Consider the following 23,737-nt stretch of genomic DNA (forward strand, 5'->3'; position numbering starts at 1 on the left):
GGTATGCCCATAATGCCTCGTTCACCTTCAAATGCCACATGCCAGGCTTTTCTTTTATTATTTTTTCGAGGATACCGATCAACACTTTATTACTTGCCTCGGCCTGTCCATTCGCCTGTGGATAATACGGTGTGGACTGTTCCAGCCGAATTTTCAAATTGGCCGTGTATTCCTTAAACCTTTCGGTTGTGAAGATTGTTCCATTGTCGGTTATGATCGTTTCTGGCACACCGAACCGGGTCACAATGTGTTCCTCCACGAAATCGCAAACTTCTTTAGATTTTAACTCGGCATATGATTTTGCTTCGACCCACTTGGTAAAGTAATCCGTTGCGACTATTATCCATGCATGCTTAGCAGCTCCAGAAGTCGGCGTGATTTTGCCGATTACATCCATGGCCCATCCTCTAAACAGCCATGGCTTAATGACCGAATGTAATGATTCGGCCGGGACCCTTTGTATAGGCCCATGTATTTGGCACTGGACGCATCTTCGTGCAAACTCGATACAATCTTTCAGTAATTTCGGCCAAAAATAGCCGTGTCGTTGGAGTAGCCATTGCATTTTCCGTCCGGATTGATGAGCTCCGCAAATCCCTTCATGAACTTCCGAGATCGCCCGAGCACCCTCTTGGGGGCCGAGGCATAGCAGTAGTAATCCATCCTCCCCTTTTCGATATAACTCGTTCTGGTACGTGACATAGTTCGTGGCGTGAACTCGTGTCCTGCGACTATGTTTTCCATTGGGATTATCAAGGTACTGCATAATGGGTTTTCTCCAATCATCTGGTGTTGCCTCGACGGTGCAGACCTCTATAGTATCTTGTCGGTCTAACAACGAAGGTAAAGACATGACTCGAGTGCGTATTACATCGTTGCGCCGGAGGATTTGCTGGTTGACCAAGGCCGGGTATAATTGTCGTAGCACCGGTATTTCTCGGCCTAGCTTACCCCCCAGGAGTTGTGCACCAGAGGCAATTTGAGCCAGTTCATCTGCGTCGGTATTATGGATCCGGGAAACATGCTCGAACGTAATACCGGCAAAGGACTCGGCCAAATAGCTGGCAACCATGTGGTAGGGTGCCAGGGTACAACTCATGCATCGAAAAGATCCATTAAGTTGGTTGATCACAAGTTCAGAGTCACCGAGGACGAGGGCACGGGTGGCCCGCAAGTCATGAAGGAGGCCAAGGCCGATGATTAAGGCTTCATATTCGGCCTGATTATTGGTGCAGTCAAAATCCAACTTAAGCGAAAAATACCAACGATCATGATTAGGAGATTGAATGACAACTCCAACGCCGGCCGAGGATGAAGTACTGGACCTGTCAAAATACATCGTCCAATAGTTGTCACGTGCTTCAACCATGCCGATTTCGACATCGGTGTCCCCAAAACCATAGGGGGAAGGATGGTGAGCCAGGAAATCGGCCAATGCTTGGCCTTTGACAGCTTTCTGAGGCACGTATTGTAGGCTAAACTCGGACAACACCATCGTCCACTTCCCAATTCTCCCTTTTACGATCGGCCGGGTAAGCATGTACCGGATGACGTCGGTCTGGGCAATAACTTGTGTGACCGACGGAAGCATGTAATGCCGGAGTTTGGAGGCGGCGAAGAACACGGCAAGACAGAGCTTCTCCACGGCGGAATAATTGATCTCCGGTGGATTAAGATTTCGACTGAGGTAAAAAATAGCCTGCTCTCGCCCGGCATCATTGTCTTGGGCAAGGAGGCAGCCGATGGACTCTTCAGCCGTCGAAATATATAGTTTGAGGGGTTTACCGCGCCGAGGTGGAACAAGAACAGGCGGCGTTGTAAGGGAGACTTTGATTTGTGTAAATGCCGCCTGATGCTCGGTCGTCCACGCAAATGTATCCGAGTCCTTAAGTTTCAAAAGCGTGGAAAACGCTTTCATTTTTCCTGCCGAGTTAGCTATAAATCGGCGGAGAAAATTTATCTTGCCGAGTAAGGACTGCAGTTGTTTCTTCGTAGTCGGTGGTGGAGCACTGACGATTGCACGTGCCTTATTCTCATCGACTTCAATCCCCTGATGATGTACGAGAAAACCAAGAAAATTCCCGGCCGAGACACCAAAGGCACACTTGGCAGGGTTCATCTTGAGGTTGTGCTGACGCATGCGAAGGAAAGCCTGTCGGAGATCGTCCAGATGTGTCCGTTGGCGTTTAGATTTGACGACAACATCATCGATGTAAACTTCGACGATGGTACCAATTAAATCATGGAAGATGGTGTTCATCGCCCGTTGGTACGTGGCGCCGGCATTCTTGAGGCCGAATGGCATAACAACCCATTCGTAAGTGTCGAGTGCCCCCGGGCAACGGAAAGCAGTTTTGTGCACATCGGCTTCGGCAATAAATATTTGGTTGTACCCGGCATGTCCATCCATAAAGGAGAAGATCGCATGATTCGCCGCGGCGTCGATTAACAGATCTGAAATCGGCATTGTATACGCGTCTTTGGGAGTTGCCAGATTCAGATTGCGAAAATCGGTACAGATGCGCAATGCACCATTTTTCTTTAATACAGGAACGATATTTGCCAACCATTCGACATATCGAGCTGTCCAAATGAATCCGGCTTTCAAAAGCCGAACTAGTTCATCCTTGATACTGAGTTGTACTTCGGTCGAGAATCGACGAGGTGGCTGACGGAAAGGTTTAAACCCGGGCTTAATACGTAATTCATGCTCGACCAGAGTACGATCTAAGCCGGGCATTTCATGATAACTCCAAGCAAAACAATCTTTGAATTCCGTAAGCAAGGTACGAAACTCGTCTTTCATTCGTTGGGGGAGTAACGCACTAATAAACAAAAGCCGTGGGTCATCGGCCGTCCCAACATTAATCTCTTCCAAAGGGTCCTTAACGAGGGGCCGATGATCTTCGAGCTCGGCCGGGGCGGCTCGAATTTTATCAAAAGATAATACAGGCCCATTATCTCCCTCAGCAAGGAACTCGACGAGGTTGACGCCCGAATTTGGTTGTTTAGATATCGTATACCAATGGGCCAGCAGTCGTTCCATAGTAGATGAAACCACGGCCCTACGTGCTTCCCGATCGGTGTTAAACATCGGCTTTGGGGAGAAAGTTAGCTAATCCGAGTCTCGCCGAATCCTGCTGAACAGTCTCGGCGCCAACCTCGATAGCTTTCTGAACGGAAATCCGAGTCGGCCGTCCCTCTTCATTGAAGCCTTGCAAAGTAATATAGCCGACGTGATCGTCATAATACCGTGCTTGAATCATGTTGGCTTCGAAGGGCTGGCTATCGGCCGGATGAACAGTGACCGATTTGCCGTCCCAAAAGACAAGCACTTGGTACAATGAGGAAGGAATACAACTGGTTTGATGAATCCAATCTCGGCCGAGCAGTGCATTATACTCGGTTTTGGAATCAACCACGAAAAAGAAGGTCATATGGGTGCGACCGGCAATATTCACAGTTAACGGAAGCACACCTTTGGTGTGGGATTTGTCGCCGACAAAACTACTCATTGTGATTCCTGACGGAATAAGCTCGTCATTTGAACGGCGTAAGGCCTTCATGATGTTCAGGGGCATGATATTGACAGTAGCTCCACAATCGACAAAAACTTTAGAAACCGGATATCCCTCGATGTGTGCCGTTACATACAATGGCTTTAAATGGTGAAGCTTGGCCGATGATAAACGAGGGAACAATTCGGCCAAAGCAACCTTTAGACTATCATCTTTTGTTGTTGGCTCGCCTTCAGCAATTGATACGAAATCAACATGGCCGGGTTCCTCAGCATCCACATCTCCATCGAGGAAATTTGGTTGAGCCGTGCTTGATTGAAAATCGGCAGGTAACACATGGACCATACTGATTTCCATATTATCCAGGACTGACGGGCCCAACTGGTCAAGACCTTCCTCGTTCGGTTGGTCAGCGACTACGGACTCAGTTATCGTCAGAGTCGGACAACGAGATTCTTCCGTCCCTTCTTCAATAATGTCACTCGGCGGAGCCGCTTCGGCCACTTGTTGGTTCTGCGTGACCGCCTCAGGTAAGGTCGAGATTGACAATGAACTTGGGGTCAAAACCTGAACCTGCTCCTGGTAGTGTAGCCGAGCATCCCTAGTGTCAAGATAAGCATCCAGACGGGCAATACGTGCGATTTCATCGGTCGTAAGGCCGAAGAGAGAAACCGCCGAAAATACTTCAAAGTGATACCGTAAATACTGAAGGTCCTCCAGCGAGAAAGGAAGGTCAGCGACATCGATATCGGTATACGGGTCGACTTCAAATCCAAAAACACGAGCTTCTCGTATGTGCTGGAACCTTGCTTTCAATCCTGGATCTGAGGTCTTCTGGATGATCCGCTCAGCATCCGGACAAGTCAGGACCAGATCAATGGTGTCCTGACATGCCTTCGGCAAACCATACAGATCGTTGGCCGAATGTTTCTTATAAAATTCTGGCATATACTCCAAAGACTCCCCAAGGAACGGGGGATGCAAATTCCGTCGAATTTTGACCAAAGGCTCTTATATAACTAGCGGGGATAATTTGCTTTCGGCCTCTTGCCTGAAATGTTCAAGACGTGCCTTCATTTCCCCTGGTCGAATGAGAAGTTTGATCCGTTTATCAGCTTCTTCAAACATGGTCTCGACGTCTTGATCGACCAGCCGTTTCCCCTGAGCCAACTCTGTCATAATTGCTGGAGGTGGTCGCTCCTCATCAGTGGCAACTGTATCCTTCGGCCGCCACTTAGGGGCCGAAGTTTCTTGGGCTGCTTGTCGGCGAGCCATGCAATCTATCCGTTGATGCCGGCGTTTCTGAGATTTGGACAACGCGGTGTAGACGCCCTTCGAAGAATGGTATGTATACCAACGTTGATCTCTAGGCTCGGGAGGCTTGAAGGTCTTTTGACTCCGTGATGATCCTGAACTGCTAGAATTACGCTTATAGTAATCATCGTCATAAAATGAAGCATCAAAATCGAGGCGCCGCCTGACCGGGGGTGTCTCTTCCATCCGTACTTTAGGACCGAGCCTCCCAAAAACCCCATGATGTTGGCCTTCATTGGCTATCTTTTGCCGAGTTACGGCCACGGGTTGCGAAGAATGCTTCTCCTCTGGTTCACTGTCGACCTTCGCTCTACATTTCCTGCACAAAATCGCCGTCCCACTATGTTCGTCGGTGCTATAATCCATCATAGGTTTGACAATAGCGGGCCCCATTAAAGCCGTAGGTAGTTTATTTGAACGAAAATCGGCCATGAACCGTGGCCGAACATTCTGATTCCGCGGGCGTTGTGTCTCAACCACATCAGCCTTGCCTTTCCCTTTGTCCTTGGGTAAGTACGCGTCGACCATGTTTACTGTTGCCGTGGGGAACAGATCAGTATCAACACTCATCCTCTTCTCGGGGAACTTCAGTTTGCCATTATCAATCCAGCTTTGGACGTTATCACGAAATACGACGCAATTGTTTGTCGTGTGTTTGCTCGAATTGTGGTATTTGCAATACACCTTTCCTTTAAGCTCTTCGGCCTTAGGAATGTTATGACCGGGCCGAAGCTTAATGATTCTTGCTGATAACAGTTGGTCAAAAATTACGTAAGCCTTGGTAATATCAAAAGTATAAACCTTTGACGGTTTCGATGTTCCTTCAGTGGCCGAGCGACTTTTGGCTTCTCTAGAATCAACCTGAGTCAATGCCTTGCAAATGTATGGCTTATCTATTACTATCTCAGCCGCATCCACACTAACACATTCATCCTCGGTTGATGCATAATTGACAGTAGGGTTCTTGTAAATCGTTCCCCGAGTTGGAGTCTTCGAAGTCTTTTCCTCGCGGAGCAAATAATCATACTGCTCGACATGTTGGGCCAATTCGTACATATCCCGAAAATTTGCCCCCAAGAATTTCTTTTTGTATTCGACGTCAAGGCCATTCAAAGCAAGCCTGACAAATTCGACTTCGGGTAAAGGCACTCGGCACCAATTCCTAGCCGATTTGAACCTGGTAAGATAATCCATTGGTGACTCATCAGATGCTTGAGCCATCCGTGCTAATGAAGAGACTGACATCTCCATCCCCGGCCGATAAAACTGCTCGTGGAACTTCTCGACCAACTCCTCCCAGTTTTGGACGGAATTAGGTGGGAGATTGATGTACCAGGCAAACGCCGAGCCGGTCAATGAAAAATTGAACAGCCGTAACTTGTGGAAATCACTATTAACATCTCCGCATTGCGCGGTGAAACGAGCCACGTGCCCCAACGAAGACAGGGACGATTGACCAGCAAAAAGACTAAAATCTGGGATCTTGAAACCCTTCGGGTATCCAAACGTCTCCACGTAAGCTGGGTACGGATGAATAAACTTAGGAAACTTCGGCCCTTTCTTCATGGCCGAGTCGATCATCCGCTGAACTTCGGTCATATCAACAGGTGTTGCTTCGACCCTCTGGTCGGTCCCGTCTGACCTACTATTCGACCCTCCTCCTTTCTCCAAGTTAATTGGTTTGAGCGGGGCAGGAATAGGCTCGGCCGGTACAATCGGTACCGGGTTGTTTCCTGGTAACCAAGGTTGGCGAAGATCGAAAGGCCTGCTGCCACCAACTTGACTAACCAGCATTTCGAGCAGCCTGGTTTGTCGATCATTGGAACTGAGTATCGCGTCATGCAGCTTGTCAATGCCTCGGCTAAACGTCTGTTCGACTGACCGAGACTGCTCGTCCAGTCGCTTTCGAAGAAACGACCTTGTTGGTGGGTCAGATCCTTCACCACCATCCTCGTCACACTCCTCTACTATCCCTTCATTCAGAACGCATGTGTTCCTGTTAGGGATCTCTAAACCACGGAGTTGACCGCCGAGATTAACTTCTCTCTCTCGGCGAGTCGCGCTCGTAGACTCAGGTGTCACAGCGCTAAGGGGATTCTGCGCCTGTGGCACACTTTGTCCCAGGCTTTGATTCGGCAAATCGGTTGTCGACTTTCCCATAGTTATTTTCTTTTTTACCGATCGTGTTTCAATTGGCATGAACTTCGTAGTTTAGCACTAGGTCCCACCAGGCGTGCCAAAATGTTGACCCTAGAAACTACAAAGCCTACGTGGCGCGCAGGCCGAGTAATTAATGAGCTAACTACGTCCTTCGGTGAATGCGGGGCGTGCCAACTCGTCGGCCAAGCTCGGCCGAGGAGTAAATTTGTTGATGTTGCGTTGGGTCGCGCTACTGACTTCTGCGTCTTGCGATTGCGGCCGAGAAAGGAACACGTCTCGGCCTCTTGGGTTCTCGAACCTGAATACAAGGTTACTATTCTTACGAAGTTCAGAATCAAATTCGGCTTTCAATGTGCCGAATGTAATAACTGTAACACCTCACTTCGCCGAGAAGGCTGATGAGATGACCTCGACCAATAAGGATTTAGAAACCCTTCTCGACCGAGACTTGGATAGGTAATCAATCGTTCTCGCCGCAGTGCTGTTGATGCCAACGGAAGATACTGCGAGACCGACTGACTCTACGGTGACAGAGTTATCTATGCCGACTTAAGATATCACCGGTTGCTTCCACAGTGCTGTTGATGCCAACGGAAGATGTGTCAGCGAAAAAGGAAAAAGAAAAATCACAAGTTGTGAGAGTTTGCGCAGGGCAATTTTGTATTGATTTGTGGGGGTCTTCACAGTTGCTGAATGGCTTGTATTTATAGTAGCAGCACATCGAGCCCGAGTTCCAATCCTATTCGGACTAGGTCTCCTTCTCCGGATTAACATCCCCTCGATCAGTCCTATCTCCGCTAGGACTACGAATCTAGTCCTTAACTGAGCCGGATTCGCTTTCTAGGTTATTGACCTCGTCGAGAGTCCCTATTGCACTAGGATTCGACCTCTTGCGTTATGACCTAGCCGACCTGGGTTTGGAGGCCCACATACTGAACGATCCGTGATATTCTTGCCGCAAGGCCTCCAGGGCCGAGAATGACTCTACACTCGGCCCAAACTGTTATTTTGGGCCCAAACATTGCCCCCTCGCTTCTGAGGTCTTCGGCCTGAATTCTTTGGCCGAGTTTCAGCCTTAAAGAAGCGAATCTGTCACTCAGAACCCTAATGCCCGAGTTCCAAGGCGCATTTATTGAACACGATTGCACGATCTTGATCCTGCTAACCAAACTTGCCACCTGGCGTTCTTTAATACGGCCAACCCCAATGATGACGTCCAAGGCATGCGGATGCCTGAACCGTCGACATTATGACCACTATCTCAATCCGCGAGCCACTTTCTCAGTTCGTGAGCCCACTTTTCATCGTGCAGGCGTCGAAACGTCTTCCGCCATTAATTTCGCCGTCACACGCAATCGTGCGCCCCCAACATCTGAAACCTTCGGTCTTCTCAACTGCATTTCCCAAATTTTCATCATGATCTGCGATTCTTTCGGTCGATTTTGCCCCTTTGTTTTGAATTTCAAACGATTACCCTTCTTGCCAAAAGCCTATAAATACTGAAAATCTCTCATTCGTACTTTACGCTCCCAAAACTTTCTGAAATCCCTTGCTATTGCTCTCTATTGCATCCCTCTATTCCAAGTCTTCGTCTTTAAACCCCCAACCCAGAAAATCCTTTTACGCCGTGATTCTTTCTTACAATGGCGTCCTTCATCTCCAAGCTTTCAAAGGAATGTGACCAGCATCAGAAGATTCTTGATCGGAGCTCGATCAAGACTATACGGTTTGAAAATGACATGAGCACTCAACACCAGATCCTGGGTCCTTTCTTCAAGGTTGCAATACCGCCGACCATCACTGGCCTCCTCCAGGAGCACTGCCTAACACCCTTGTTTCAAGGGTTTGAATGGTCGCGATGGGACGCGGCGAAACCCCAGGGCTCCTGGCCCTCGACGACCACAACCTGGGCAGCCTGGGTCGTTCGAATGGAACGGCTCTTCGGTGATCAATGGAAGGCACTCGGCATCTACGACGCCATCCTCCTCTCGTCCATGGATGTCGTCCTCGACAAGGAGCTTCTCCTAGCCGCTCTGTGTTTCTGGTGCTCGGCCACCAACACAATGGTTCTTCCTCTTGGTCCCATTGGTCCCACCATCATGGATATCACCGCCATTCTAGGGACTTCGGCAACCGGGATCCCTGTCGACGCGACTCTCTCTAGGCACCCGTCGAATATCGACCTGAAGACGCTTTTCGACCGTCGAGCCTTCGAGACCCTGAGCCGCGATGGTCACATCCCGTCGAAGGAAGACATTCAGAAGCTCCACAAGAACTTCTGTAATTACAACACCATTTATCTTCACTTCGCCGGCCGAGGAGAATAAGACATGCGAGAAGGAGAGCATGAAGCCTTCCTCTTCTATTGGTACAACAAATATATTTGTTGTACCAAATCAAACAAGTGTTTGGTCGAGAACATGCCGGTAGCTGAGGCCCTGGCTAGTGGTCACGTCTTGGCACTGAGTTCCAACATTCTCGCCCAACTCTTCCGTTGCGTGGCCGAAGCAACCCTCCACAAGGTCGACCCACACCAGAATGGTCCCCTCTGGGTCTTCCAGCTCTGGTTACAAGTGTACTTCGTCTCCCTTCGGCCGGCCATAGCTGACTTCTCACCAACGGAGGCGCTTGGACCTCAGTTGGCCTCTCGACCGATACCTCCCCATCAAGCCGAATAGGTATTTCGGTACCTCTTCGCTCTCGACGACTTCTCCAACGACGAGTTCCTGATATGTCGTCGTCGAGACTATCCTTCCTCCATCAGGCTGCCTACCTCTACATGGAGTTCGGAGGAAGACGCCGATCTTCGTCAGACCTGGGGGTCGTTTGTGCTTGCTCGCGACCTCCCTCTCGGCTGTGATGGGAAACGGTCGGGTTGGGAAGTATATCATCTGAACTTCCTTGCCCGACAGCTCGGCTACCTTCAGGGCTGCCCCGTCCCCCTTCTCTCCTCGCGAACAATCCTAAGCCGTGGACGTGAGCCTCGTTCCTCGGAGACGGAATGTAATACTGCCGTGAGGGAGTTCCAAGAGCGCTGCCAAAAATTCTGCCTTCGACCAGCCACCCCAGAAACCCATTGCACCGACACCTTCGGTGAGTGGTGGGAAAATTACATCCGGGAGTTCTTTGGTGCTCCGGTCGAAGAGGTGCTAAACAAACTCTTCAGTGACCGTCCGAAGAAGGCCTCGGCTCCCCAACCTCAAGGTAATTTTTCATTTATCACCGGTTCCTTCCAACCTTGCATATTGATTAGCCTTACTGAATTGTTCTTATCTTCTCAGGTCATCGGCCTTCGAGAAAAATGGAAGCTGTTGCCGCGGCCATGGTCGAGAAAAAATCGGCCCTGGTTAAAAAGGATAAAGCTGCTGTTCGGGCCGTGCCAACCAAACGACCCCGCCAAGAGGCCGAGCCGGCCGTCGAACCTCCGCCGCCTGCCAAGCTGGTGAAACAACTGGCAAAGAAGGGCGCACGGGAGATCCATGTCATCTCCAGTCAAACTACAGGGGCGACAACTCCCAGTGTTTCCGCTTCTCCCGCCGTTGTTCAACCCTCGGTCGAGAAACAGCCTGCCCCGGCCGCAGAGACAGGTCGACCGCGACCTGTCTCTGGGGCTGGTACACCAGTTGTGCCTCCCTCCGTCGAGGAGGCACCTATTCCAAAAAAGGTGGTCTCTGCGACCAAAGGAGCAGCCCCTGAAAATCCAAAACCCTCGGTCTTCATCCTGGAAGAGAGTGAAGGGAGCGACGAGGTCCCGCTGGCAGATCGTCATCACTCTCGTCGGCAACCTCCCCTAAAGTCAGAGATGGTGGTTCAAGCCGGTCCCTCCACGGCTGATCGTGGCAAGCGCCCAGTCGAGGAGCCGACGGCGGCGGCCGAACCCCTCGCTCCTTCCCAGGATCAGGATGTTCCTGCCTCCTTCAAAACGGCTGTTCCGGTCGGCCCATCTGCAGCCGACCGCGGTAAACGTCCACTCGAGGAACCCGAGGCGACGGCGGAATCGCCCGTTCATCCTCAAGACCAGGGCTTCCATATCCCTCCACAGGAGGTTACCTCGGCCTTCGTAAGTATCTTCTACCGTCTTTCCTTGATTGTTTTTCTGCTCTAGAATTCTAAACGAAGACAATACTAAATGTCAGGTGCCCTTATATTCTTTTCACCGTCAATTCTACGCGCCGAAGGGCGTTATTTATATTTCTTGGCCGCCTCAGTGGCCATCAAACGTAGATAACCTCCATCGGCCGCGTGAATTGAGAAGCAATCTAAGACACTGGGCTCGGCCATTGAGTTCTTTAGGTTCGAGCAACGATCCTGGGGACATGGCCGAGGTCTCCTCTCGGCAGGTTAAAAAAAACGAAACCTTCTTGCTATTCTTGTCATGACTTTCTTTAAGCCTAACCTTGTTTGTACATGTAGGTTTCGTGGGAGGTCGAATTCAAAGCCCTCCTCTCCAGCACAACTGCAGAGTCCGGCCCTTCGGCCGCTCCAACTGAAGCTGCCGATCCAAACGCTTTAACCCAGCTGCGGGAAGTTCTGTCGCTCTCCGCGTCTCAAGTGCTAGAGCGCAATGGTCTTGATCAGCTTGGCGTATGTCTGAACGATCTTGGGGCCGACGGTCGCCTAAGTGGAGATGCCATCGTTCAGGCGTCGTCTGCCTTGGAGCGGGTTCGGGAGACATTTAGTGTCTTCCAGACTGCTCTAAAGGCCGAACAGGATCTACAGACTGCCACGGCCGTTCAAGACACTCTTCGCCCGAAAATCGATGATCTGAGGGCAAAAGGAGAAGTACTAGCCGAGCTCGATCGTCAGATGGCCGAACTGGCAAAACGTCGGTCGGCCATTGCTTCCGAGCTTGCTAGAGACTTTGAATCGGGAGGAAAGGATCGCCTTACTGAATACGTGGCTGCAACAAAGCGGGTCGAGCGGTTGAAGCTGGACAAGAAGAACCGGCAAGCTGAAGTTATCATGGCCGACGTGCGGTGGTTGGAGTTGAAGGCCCTGCTCAGCACTCTTCTTCCCTCTTCTCCTTAAATGTATCTGAATGTAAACTAACCGACCTACTCATTTTGTAAATACTTATCAATTTTAATGGACTGGTTTACTATTCCCGCATTTCCCATGTGACCGGATAATATTTCTTCAAAAACTTCCCATTAATCGGTAATCTATGGACCGCACCGGTTCGGTCTTTAAGATGATATGCCCCTTTTCCATATACCTTATGCATAATAAACGGCCCTTCCCAATTCGGCGACCACTTGCCGAACCTAGGATCTTTTATTCCTACGGGCAACACCGTTTGCCACACTAACTCACCCTCGCCGAATGTTTTCTGTCGCACCTTTTGATTATAGGCTCGCTCGGCAATCTGTTTTTTCGCCACTAATAAGTTATAAGCGTCAAGTCGTGCTTCTTCCAAATCTTCTAATTCCTGTCTCATGGACTGACTATATTCGGCGCTAAACAAACTACTTTGTTCAATTAATCGCAACGAATTTATGCTCAACTCGACTAGTAGCATTGCATCGTGTCCGTAGGTTAATGCGTGTGGGGTTGTCGCAGTCGCCGACCGGGGAGACGTTCGGTATGCCCATAATGCCTCGTTCACCTTCAAATGCCACATGCCAGGCTTTTCTTTTATTATTTTTTCGAGGATACCGATCAACACTTTATTACTTGCCTCGGCCTGTCCATTCGCCTGTGGATAATACGGTGTGGACTGTTCCAGCCGAATTTTCAAATTGGCCGTGTATTCCTTAAACCTTTCGGTTGTGAAGATTGTTCCATTGTCGGTTATGATCGTTTCTGGCACACCGAACCGGGTCACAATGTGTTCCTCCACGAAATCGCAAACTTCTTTAGATTTTAACTCGGCATATGATTTTGCTTCGACCCACTTGGTAAAGTAATCCGTTGCGACTATTATCCATGCATGCTTAGCAGCTCCAGAAGTCGGCGTGATTTTGCCGATTACATCCATGGCCCATCCTCTAAACAGCCATGGCTTAATGACCGAATGTAATGATTCGGCCGGGACCCTTTGTATAGGCCCATGTATTTGGCACTGGACGCATCTTCGTGCAAACTCGATACAATCTTTCAGTAATTTCGGCCAAAAATAGCCGTGTCGTTGGAGTAGCCATTGCATTTTCCGTCCGGATTGATGAGCTCCGCAAATCCCTTCATGAACTTCCGAGATCGCCCGAGCACCCTCTTGGGGGCCGAGGCATAGCAGTAGTAATCCATCCTCCCCTTTTCGATATAACTCGTTCTGGTACGTGACATAGTTCGTGGCGTGAACTCGTGTCCTGCGACTATGTTTTCCATTGGGATTATCAAGGTACTGCATAATGGGTTTTCTCCAATCATCTGGTGTTGCCTCGACGGTGCAGACCTCTATAGTATCTTGTCGGTCTAACAACGAAGGTAAAGACATGACTCGAGTGCGTATTACATCGTTGCGCCGGAGGATTTGCTGGTTGACCAAGGCCGGGTATAATTGTCGTAGCACCGGTATTTCTCGGCCTAGCTTACCCCCCAGGAGTTGTGCACCAGAGGCAATTTGAGCCAGTTCATCTGCGTCGGTATTATGGATCCGGGAAACATGCTCGAACGTAATACCGGCAAAGGACTCGGCCAAATAGCTGGCAACCATGTGGTAGGGTGCCAGGGTACAACTCATGCATCGAAAAGATCCATTAAGTTGGTTGATCACAAGTTCAGAGTCACCGAGGACGAGGGCACGGGTGGCCCGCAAGTCATGAAGGAGGCCAAGGCCGATGATTAAGGCTTCATATTCGGCCTGATTATTGGTGCAGTCAAAATCCAACTTAAGCGAAAAATACCAACGATCATGATTAGGAGATTGAATGACAACTCCAACGCCGGCCGAGGATGAAGTACTGGACCTGTCAAAATACATCGTCCAATAGTTGTCACGTGCTTCAACCATGCCGATTTCGACATCGGTGTCCCCAAAACCATAGGGGGAAGGATGGTGAGCCAGGAAATCGGCCAATGCTTGGCCTTTGACAGCTTTCTGAGGCACGTATTGTAGGCTAAACTCGGACAACACCATCGTCCACTTCCCAATTCTCCCTTTTACGATCGGCCGGGTAAGCATGTACCGGATGACGTCGGTCTGGGCAATAACTTGTGTGACCGACGGAAGCATGTAATGCCGGAGTTTGGAGGCGGCGAAGAACACGGCAAGACAGAGCTTCTCCACGGCGGAATAATTGATCTCCGGTGGATTAAGATTTCGACTGAGGTAAAAAATAGCCTGCTCTCGCCCGGCATCATTGTCTTGGGCAAGGAGGCAGCCGATGGACTCTTCAGCCGTCGAAATATATAGTTTGAGGGGTTTACCGCGCCGAGGTGGAACAAGAACAGGCGGCGTTGTAAGGGAGACTTTGATTTGTGTAAATGCCGCCTGATGCTCGGTCGTCCACGCAAATGTATCCGAGTCCTTAAGTTTCAAAAGCGTGGAAAACGCTTTCATTTTTCCTGCCGAGTTAGCTATAAATCGGCGGAGAAAATTTATCTTGCCGAGTAAGGACTGCAGTTGTTTCTTCGTAGTCGGTGGTGGAGCACTGACGATTGCACGTGCCTTATTCTCATCGACTTCAATCCCCTGATGATGTACGAGAAAACCAAGAAAATTCCCGGCCGAGACACCAAAGGCACACTTGGCAGGGTTCATCTTGAGGTTGTGCTGACGCATGCGAAGGAAAGCCTGTCGGAGATCGTCCAGATGTGTCCGTTGGCGTTTAGATTTGACGACAACATCATCGATGTAAACTTCGACGATGGTACCAATTAAATCATGGAAGATGGTGTTCATCGCCCGTTGGTACGTGGCGCCGGCATTCTTGAGGCCGAATGGCATAACAACCCATTCGTAAGTGTCGAGTGCCCCCGGGCAACGGAAAGCAGTTTTGTGCACATCGGCTTCGGCAATAAATATTTGGTTGTACCCGGCATGTCCATCCATAAAGGAGAAGATCGCATGATTCGCCGCGGCGTCGATTAACAGATCTGAAATCGGCATTGTATACGCGTCTTTGGGAGTTGCCAGATTCAGATTGCGAAAATCGGTACAGATGCGCAATGCACCATTTTTCTTTAATACAGGAACGATATTTGCCAACCATTCGACATATCGAGCTGTCCAAATGAATCCGGCTTTCAAAAGCCGAACTAGTTCATCCTTGATACTGAGTTGTACTTCGGTCGAGAATCGACGAGGTGGCTGACGGAAAGGTTTAAACCCGGGCTTAATACGTAATTCATGCTCGACCAGAGTACGATCTAAGCCGGGCATTTCATGATAACTCCAAGCAAAACAATCTTTGAATTCCGTAAGCAAGGTACGAAACTCGTCTTTCATTCGTTGGGGGAGTAACGCACTAATAAACAAAAGCCGTGGGTCATCGGCCGTCCCAACATTAATCTCTTCCAAAGGGTCCTTAACGAGGGGCCGATGATCTTCGAGCTCGGCCGGGGCGGCTCGAATTTTATCAAAAGATAATACAGGCCCATTATCTCCCTCAGCAAGGAACTCGACGAGGTTGACGCCCGAATTTGGTTGTTTAGATATCGTATACCAATGGGCCAGCAGTCGTTCCATAGTAGATGAAACCACGGCCCTACGTGCTTCCCGATCGGTGTTAAACATCGGCTTTGGGGAGAAAGTTAGCTAATCCGAGTCTCGCCGAATCCTGCTGAACAGTCTCGGCGCCAACCTCGATAGCTTTCTGAACGGAAATCCGAGTCGGCCGTCCCTCTTCATTGAAGCCTTGCAAAGTAATATAGCCGACGTGATCGTCATAATACCGTGCTTGAATCATGTTGGCTTCGAAGGGCTGGCTATCGGCCGGATGAACAGTGACCGATTTGCCGTCCCAAAAGACAAGCACTTGGTACAATGAGGAAGGAATACAACTGGTTTGATGAATCCAATCTCGGCCGAGCAGTGCATTATACTCGGTTTTGGAATCAACCACGAAAAAGAAGGTCATATGGGTGCGACCGGCAATATTCACAGTTAACGGAAGCACACCTTTGGTGTGGGATTTGTCGCCGACAAAACTACTCATTGTGATTCCTGACGGAATAAGCTCGTCATTTGAACGGCGTAAGGCCTTCATGATGTTCAGGGGCATGATATTGACAGTAGCTCCACAATCGACAAAAACTTTAGAAACCGGATATCCCTCGATGTGTGCCGTTACATACAATGGCTTTAAATGGTGAAGCTTGGCCGATGATAAACGAGGGAACAATTCGGCCAAAGCAACCTTTAGACTATCATCTTTTGTTGTTGGCTCGCCTTCAGCAATTGATACGAAATCAACATGGCCGGGTTCCTCAGCATCCACATCTCCATCGAGGAAATTTGGTTGAGCCGTGCTTGATTGAAAATCGGCAGGTAACACATGGACCATACTGATTTCCATATTATCCAGGACTGACGGGCCCAACTGGTCAAGACCTTCCTCGTTCGGTTGGTCAGCGACTACGGACTCAGTTATCGTCAGAGTCGGACAACGAGATTCTTCCGTCCCTTCTTCAATAATGTCACTCGGCGGAGCCGCTTCGGCCACTTGTTGGTTCTGCGTGACCGCCTCAGGTAAGGTCGAGATTGACAATGAACTTGGGGTCAAAACCTGAACCTGCTCCTGGTAGTGTAGCCGAGCATCCCTAGTGTCAAGATAAGCATCCAGACGGGCAATACGTGCGATTTCATCGGTCGTAAGGCCGAAGAGAGAAACCGCCGAAAATACTTCAAAGTGATACCGTAAATACTGAAGGTCCTCCAGCGAGAAAGGAAGGTCAGCGACATCGATATCGGTATACGGGTCGACTTCAAATCCAAAAACACGAGCTTCTCGTATGTGCTGGAACCTTGCTTTCAATCCTGGATCTGAGGTCTTCTGGATGATCCGCTCAGCATCCGGACAAGTCAGGACAAGATCAATGGTGTCCTGACATGCCTTCGGCAAACCATACAGATCGTTGGCCGAATGTTTCTTATAAAATTCTGGCATATACTCCAAAGACTCCCCAAGGAACGGGGGATGCAAATTCCGTCGAATTTTGACCAAAGGCTCTTATATAACTAGCGGGGATAATTTGCTTTCGGCCTCTTGCCTGAAATGTTCAAGACGTGCCTTCATTTCCCCTGGTCGAATGAGAAGTTTGATCCGTTTATCAGCTTCTTCAAACATGGTCTCGACGTCTTGATCGACCAGCCGTTTCCCCTGAGCCAACTCTGTCATAATTGCTGGAGGTGGTCGCTCCTCATCAGTGGCAACTGTATCCTTCGGCCGCCACTTAGGGGCCGAAGTTTCTTGGGCTGCTTGTCGGCGAGCCATGCAATCTATCCGTTGATGCCGGCGTTTCTGAGATTTGGACAACGCGGTGTAGACGCCCTTCGAAGAATGGTATGTATACCAACGTTGATCTCTAGGCTCGGGAGGCTTGAAGGTCTTTTGACTCCGTGATGATCCTGAACTGCTAGAATTACGCTTATAGTAATCATCGTCATAAAATGAAGCATCAAAATCGAGGCGCCGCCTGACCGGGGGTGTCTCTTCCATCCGTACTTTAGGACCGAGCCTCCCAAAAACCCCATGATGTTGGCCTTCATTGGCTATCTTTTGCCGAGTTACGGCCACGGGTTGCGAAGAATGCTTCTCCTCTGGTTCACTGTCGACCTTCGCTCTACATTTCCTGCACAAAATCGCCGTCCCACTATGTTCGTCGGTGCTATAATCCATCATAGGTTTGACAATAGCGGGCCCCATTAAAGCCGTAGGTAGTTTATTTGAACGAAAATCGGCCATGAACCGTGGCCGAACATTCTGATTCCGCGGGCGTTGTGTCTCAACCACATCAGCCTTGCCTTTCCCTTTGTCCTTGGGTAAGTACGCGTCGACCATGTTTACTGTTGCCGTGGGGAACAGATCAGTATCAACACTCATCCTCTTCTCGGGGAACTTCAGTTTGCCATTATCAATCCAGCTTTGGACGTTATCACGAAATACGACGCAATTGTTTGTCGTGTGTTTGCTCGAATTGTGGTATTTGCAATACACCTTTCCTTTAAGCTCTTCGGCCTTAGGAATGTTATGACCGGGCCGAAGCTTAATGATTCTTGCTGATAACAGTTGGTCAAAAATTACGTAAGCCTTGGTAATATCAAAAGTATAAACCTTTGACGGTTTCGATGTTCCTTCAGTGGCCGAGCGACTTTTGGCTTCTCTAGAATCAACCTGAGTCAATGCCTTGCAAATGTATGGCTTATCTATTACTATCTCAGCCGCATCCACACTAACACATTCATCCTCGGTTGATGCATAATTGACAGTAGGGTTCTTGTAAATCGTTCCCCGAGTTGGAGTCTTCGAAGTCTTTTCCTCGCGGAGCAAATAATCATACTGCTCGACATGTTGGGCCAATTCGTACATATCCCGAAAATTTGCCCCCAAGAATTTCTTTTTGTATTCGACGTCAAGGCCATTCAAAGCAAGCCTGACAAATTCGACTTCGGGTAAAGGCACTCGGCACCAATTCCTAGCCGATTTGAACCTGGTAAGATAATCCATTGGTGACTCATCAGATGCTTGAGCCATCCGTGCTAATGAAGAGACTGACATCTCCATCCCCGGCCGATAAAACTGCTCGTGGAACTTCTCGACCAACTCCTCCCAGTTTTGGACGGAATTAGGTGGGAGATTGATGTACCAGGCAAACGCCGAGCCGGTCAATGAAAAATTGAACAGCCGTAACTTGTGGAAATCACTATTAACATCTCCGCATTGCGCGGTGAAACGAGCCACGTGCCCCAACGAAGACAGGGACGATTGACCAGCAAAAAGACTAAAATCTGGGATCTTGAAACCCTTCGGGTATCCAAACGTCTCCACGTAAGCTGGGTACGGATGAATAAACTTAGGAAACTTCGGCCCTTTCTTCATGGCCGAGTCGATCATCCGCTGAACTTCGGTCATATCAACAGGTGTTGCTTCGACCCTCTGGTCGGTCCCGTCTGACCTACTATTCGACCCTCCTCCTTTCTCCAAGTTAATTGGTTTGAGCGGGGCAGGAATAGGCTCGGCCGGTACAATCGGTACCGGGTTGTTTCCTGGTAACCAAGGTTGGCGAAGATCGAAAGGCCTGCTGCCACCAACTTGACTAACCAGCATTTCGAGCAGCCTGGTTTGTCGATCATTGGAACTGAGTATCGCGTCATGCAGCTTGTCAATGCCTCGGCTAAACGTCTGTTCGACTGACCGAGACTGCTCGTCCAGTCGCTTTCGAAGAAACGACCTTGTTGGTGGGTCAGATCCTTCACCACCATCCTCGTCACACTCCTCTACTATCCCTTCATTCAGAACGCATGTGTTCCTGTTAGGGATCTCTAAACCACGGAGTTGACCGCCGAGATTAACTTCTCTCTCTCGGCGAGTCGCGCTCGTAGACTCAGGTGTCACAGCGCTAAGGGGATTATGCGCCTGTGGCACACTTTGTCCCAGGCTTTGATTCGGCAAATCGGTTGTCGACTTTCCCATAGTTATTTTCTTTTTTACCGATCGTGTTTCAATTGGCATGAACTTCGTAGTTTAGCACTAGGTCCCACCAGGCGTGCCAAAATGTTGACCCTAGAAACTACAAAGCCTACGTGGCGCGCAGGCCGAGTAATTAATGAGCTAACTACGTCCTTCGGTGAATGCGGGGCGTGCCAACTCGTCGGCCAAGCTCGGCCGAGGAGTAAATTTGTTGATGTTGCGTTGGGTCGCGCTACTGACTTCTGCGTCTTGCGATTGCGGCCGAGAAAGGAACACGTCTCGGCCTCTTGGGTTCTCGAACCTGAATACAAGGTTACTATTCTTACGAAGTTCAGAATCAAATTCGGCTTTCAATGTGCCGAATGTAATAACTGTAACACCTCACTTCGCCGAGAAGGCTGATGAGATGACCTCGACCAATAAGGATTTAGAAACCCTTCTCGACCGAGACTTGGATAGGTAATCAATCGTTCTCGCCGCAGTGCTGTTGATGCCAACGGAAGATACTGCGAGACCGACTGACTCTACGGTGACAGAGTTATCTATGCCGACTTAAGATATCACCGGTTGCTTCCACAGTGCTGTTGATGCCAACGGAAGATGTGTCAGCGAAAAAGGAAAAAGAAAAATCACAAGTTGTGAGAGTTTGCGCAGGGCAATTTTGTATTGATTTGTGGGGGTCTTCACAGTTGCTGAATGGCTTGTATTTATAGTAGCAGCACATCGAGCCCGAGTTCCAATCCTATTCGGACTAGGTCTCCTTCTCCGGATTAACATCCCCTCGATCAGTCCTATCTCCGCTAGGACTACGAATCTAGTCCTTAACTGAGCCGGATTCGCTTTCTAGGTTATTGACCTCGTCGAGAGTCCCTATTGCACTAGGATTCGACCTCTTGCGTTATGACCTAGCCGACCTGGGTTTGGAGGCCCACATACTGAACGATCCGTGATATTCTTGCCGCAAGGCCTCCAGGGCCGAGAATGACTCTACACTCGGCCCAAACTGTTATTTTGGGCCCAAACAAAAACAATGCTAAAAACCAAACTCCGGACATTCAAATCAACATGAAATACCCCGTAAACTAAACTTCAAAGAAATTACATCACCACAACCAGCACTTCCCATAGGCCTCAAACCAACCGTGAAATTGTTGAAAGATGATTGAGGCGGAGATAGAGAGAACGGTTGGGTTGGGGTTTGGGTTAGTTTTTTATTTTTAATTTTATATCAATTGACTTGATTTCCTGTAAGTTTTTATAAAATATTTATTTATAATAAAAGACATTCTAGTAATCATACAAATTTTCATTCCGATCAAGTGAATTAGTAAACAACTTACATTCAAACAAGACCATTTATACTCTGATTCCAGATTTAATGGAAATCTGGATTTCAATTCTCCTCAATTCAATTCAATTCCCCCTCAATCCAATTCTGTCTATTTTGATTAAGGATTAATAAACGAACCCTTAATGTTGAACAAAAGTCAGTACTTTACATTATGCTAGAACTAAAAAGGCTACTCCTAGTAGAAGTGACAGAATTATTGTTGAGTACGTAGCAAAATTATTAAGCATTTGAGCTAGAACTGTTCGTACATTTTTTATCTGGCCTGGTCGAGCAGTGGTACAGCTACAGAGAGTACTAATTTATATGCCCAACGTTATAAAACTACAATAATATTTCTCAATTATTTTATAATTTAATTTGTTGACATTCCTCTGCTGAATTATGAAAGCACCGCGAGCCCAGGGACAAGATACCTCGAGTCCTGACGCATTCAGGTATTGTGGCATAGATAATCATAAGTAAAGTTCCACCAGAAAGAACCAAATTTGACGAGTTCAGCGGCTTATACTTTTATGGGTATTTGTAGTATGATTCTCTTAGATTTATTAATTACATTAAACGTGTTCGTTTAAATTTTTTAGATTAGTGACCGATTAAATATTCAAATTTCAACTCAAATCAAAGATATATGAGAACGAACAACTTTTTCTCAAACACCATTTTTTGTTCTTTGGGAACCAAAATACATGGAAAAGTAAAGATAGGAGCAGCTTCATCGATCAAAATTATCGAGCACAAACACACACACCAATACCATCGAACTACCCGGAAACCAGAACCAGAACAGACCATGACCCTAAAACACAACCAGAAAACGTTAACACTAACATCTCAAAGTCCCCAACCACCTATAACACTAATCTAACTCCTCCAGCTGCCGCCTTCAGCGCCACCACCTCCTCTGGAGTAGCGAGCACCGCCACCTTCACCGCCTCCATAGCCACCCTCACGACGACCACCACCACCTCCGTATCCACCGCCACCACCTCCACGGCTGTACCCACCACCACCGCCTTCACGGCGACCGCCACCTCCGTAGCCACCACCACCACCTCCGTAGCCGCCACCGCCGCCTCCGCGGCTGTAGCCACCTCCGCCACCACCACCACCGGATCCGCGAGACTGAGCCTCGTTGACGGTGATGTTGCGGCCGTCGAGGTTCTGGCCGTTCATGCCTTCGATCGCGTCCCTCATCGCCTGCTCGCTGCCGAAGGTGACGAAGCCGAAGCCCCTGGACCTCCCAGTCTCACGGTCGTTGATGATCTAAAACCACAGAAAACACAGATCGCATCAGATCCACACATCAAACACCAAAATCACATAAAACAATCACAAAAAAATTCAAAAAATAAAAGGAACCGATCGATCGTCAATCTTTGGGAGAGAAAGATTGAGATGAACGTACCCGATTTTGTGAGAGTAATAATAAGAATCATAGATAGTAACAGAGAATCATAGATCAAGTAACACAGAGAGAGAAACAGAATCAGATCAGAGAGAAGAACAGAACGACAGATGGCCGAGGCCGAATCGGGTCAGATCCGATCTCTCCGTCAAACGGACCTTCGATTCGATGATCTCACCATACTGGGAAAAGGCCCTCTCCAGCGCCTCATTGTCGGTGGCCCATGCGAGCCCTCCGACGAAGCAACGGAACTCGATCTCGGCAGAGGCCATGGCTACCAGTAACCCTAGTGACAAATGGGACTCGAATTTTACGTCGAAAGAACAAGAGAACAAGAGAACAAGAGAGCACGAGGGTCAACAATCCCCCAACCCTCGTTAATATAGGCCCTCGGGCACCCTCGACTAGGGTTAACCATTTCCATGGTGTTTGGTTACCAGGGTTTAAGGTCCAAGCCCAGCGTGTTTGGCTACGCGGTTTACAATTTCACCATGCTGAATTTATCCACACGTCGTCGTTTTTGGTTTGTTTTGCGTTGAGGATATTTTCATCCCTTGTTTGGTGGGGAGTGTTATCGCCGTTGCCAAACGGGTAGAGGATAGAGTCGTGTCTTTCGGTTTGCGGAAACCCTGGTTGAAAACGACAAATATAATGAAACGAGGGGACGGGTTAGCTGTAGGGTCCGCTCGTCACGTGACAGTGGATTAGATATTTTAGTGACGCGAAAAATATCTTTTGCATGGAAGTACGGCCTTGCCCCTTTCTTTTGCGTAAATTTCCGTGCCTAGCCACAGCAGTTGGTATCTCCGCCGAGCATCTGACCAATTTTTTTGTCTTTTAATACTGAGAGCCCATATCGATATCTGGAAATTCTTAAACGGATATGTACGATATTTTTCGCAGAACAATCAAATTTAAAAATTGATAAGTCATTAAATAAAAATAATTATATTAATTAATATTTAAGTAATATTCTGTTTTTTCAAACTTTAGTAAGAATTAGGGGTGGACAAACGGGTCCTGGACCCATGGGTCGGGACGGGTACAAGCGGTTTGGGACGGGTCCAAAAATTCTAAATAGAAAACAGGGCGAGTCCATGAAATTAGCGAGGCGGGACAGATCCAAAATTTTGAGGAAACGGGCCCCCGGCCCGGACCGTTTCCACCATTGATTTAATACCACTTAAATCTACACCGTTGAGATTGAGTTCCATTTCCCAACCCCATCATAGATTCACAACACACTCTCTCTCTCTCTCTAAGTCTCAATCTCATATTTGGATCACCCTTTGTTCCTATCTTTCTCGCTCATCTCTCCCAATCCCAACTTGATGTCTCTGTCTCCCGACTCCGGTCGTCGAAGATGGTGTCGACGATGACATGAGGCTCCAGATCGGAGATGCTCCAAGGGACCTGAAGG

General features: G+C 48.7%; 2 protein-coding genes across 2 annotated transcripts; both read right to left on the reverse strand.

Annotated features, from left to right (window-relative positions):
- Positions 1-516: 516 nt before the first annotated feature.
- LOC126584221 (uncharacterized) lies at positions 517-19,564 on the reverse strand. The gene is made up of 4 exons (XM_050248676.1): positions 19,059-19,564; positions 6,382-6,750; positions 952-1,061; positions 517-731 (listed from the first exon to the last, which is right to left on the reverse strand). Exons 1-4 carry the CDS (start codon positions 19,562-19,564, stop codon positions 517-519), a joined length of 1,200 nt encoding a protein of 399 aa, XP_050104633.1.
- Positions 19,565-21,539: 1,975 nt separating this feature from the next.
- LOC126586202 (glycine-rich RNA-binding protein GRP1A-like) lies at positions 21,540-22,667 on the reverse strand. Its single transcript, XM_050250922.1, has 2 exons — positions 22,476-22,667; positions 21,540-22,175 (listed from the first exon to the last, which is right to left on the reverse strand). Exons 1-2 carry the CDS (start codon positions 22,587-22,589, stop codon positions 21,774-21,776), a joined length of 516 nt encoding a protein of 171 aa, XP_050106879.1. The 5' UTR covers positions 22,590-22,667; the 3' UTR covers positions 21,540-21,773.
- Between the last annotated feature and the right edge of the window lie 1,070 nt (positions 22,668-23,737).

This window comes from Malus sylvestris, chromosome 10, assembly GCF_916048215.2.
Source record: "Malus sylvestris chromosome 10, drMalSylv7.2, whole genome shotgun sequence".
Taxonomy (NCBI): domain Eukaryota; kingdom Viridiplantae; phylum Streptophyta; class Magnoliopsida; order Rosales; family Rosaceae; genus Malus; species Malus sylvestris.

What these genes read in the sequence shown, in the direction of transcription:
- LOC126584221 (XM_050248676.1), bottom strand. Translation starts at nt 19,564, where the DNA reads ATGGGAAAGTCGACAACCGATTTGCCGAATCAAAGCCTGGGACAAAGT. An exon ending in AACTTGGAGAAAGGAGGAGG is followed by an intron (nt 6,751 to 19,058) that starts GTCGAATAGTAG and finishes CCCACCAACAAG; the next exon opens with GTCGTTTCTTCGAAAGCGAC. An exon ending in GCCATGAAGAAAGGGCCGAA is followed by an intron (nt 1,062 to 6,381) that starts GTTTCCTAAGTT and finishes CATGGTTGCCAG; the next exon opens with CTATTTGGCCGAGTCCTTTG.
- LOC126586202 (XM_050250922.1), bottom strand. Translation starts at nt 22,589, where the DNA reads ATGGCCTCTGCCGAGATCGAGTTCCGTTGCTTCGTCGGAGGGCTCGCA. An exon ending in GTGAGATCATCGAATCGAAG is followed by an intron (nt 22,176 to 22,475) that starts GTCCGTTTGACG and finishes CTGTGGTTTTAG; the next exon opens with ATCATCAACGACCGTGAGAC.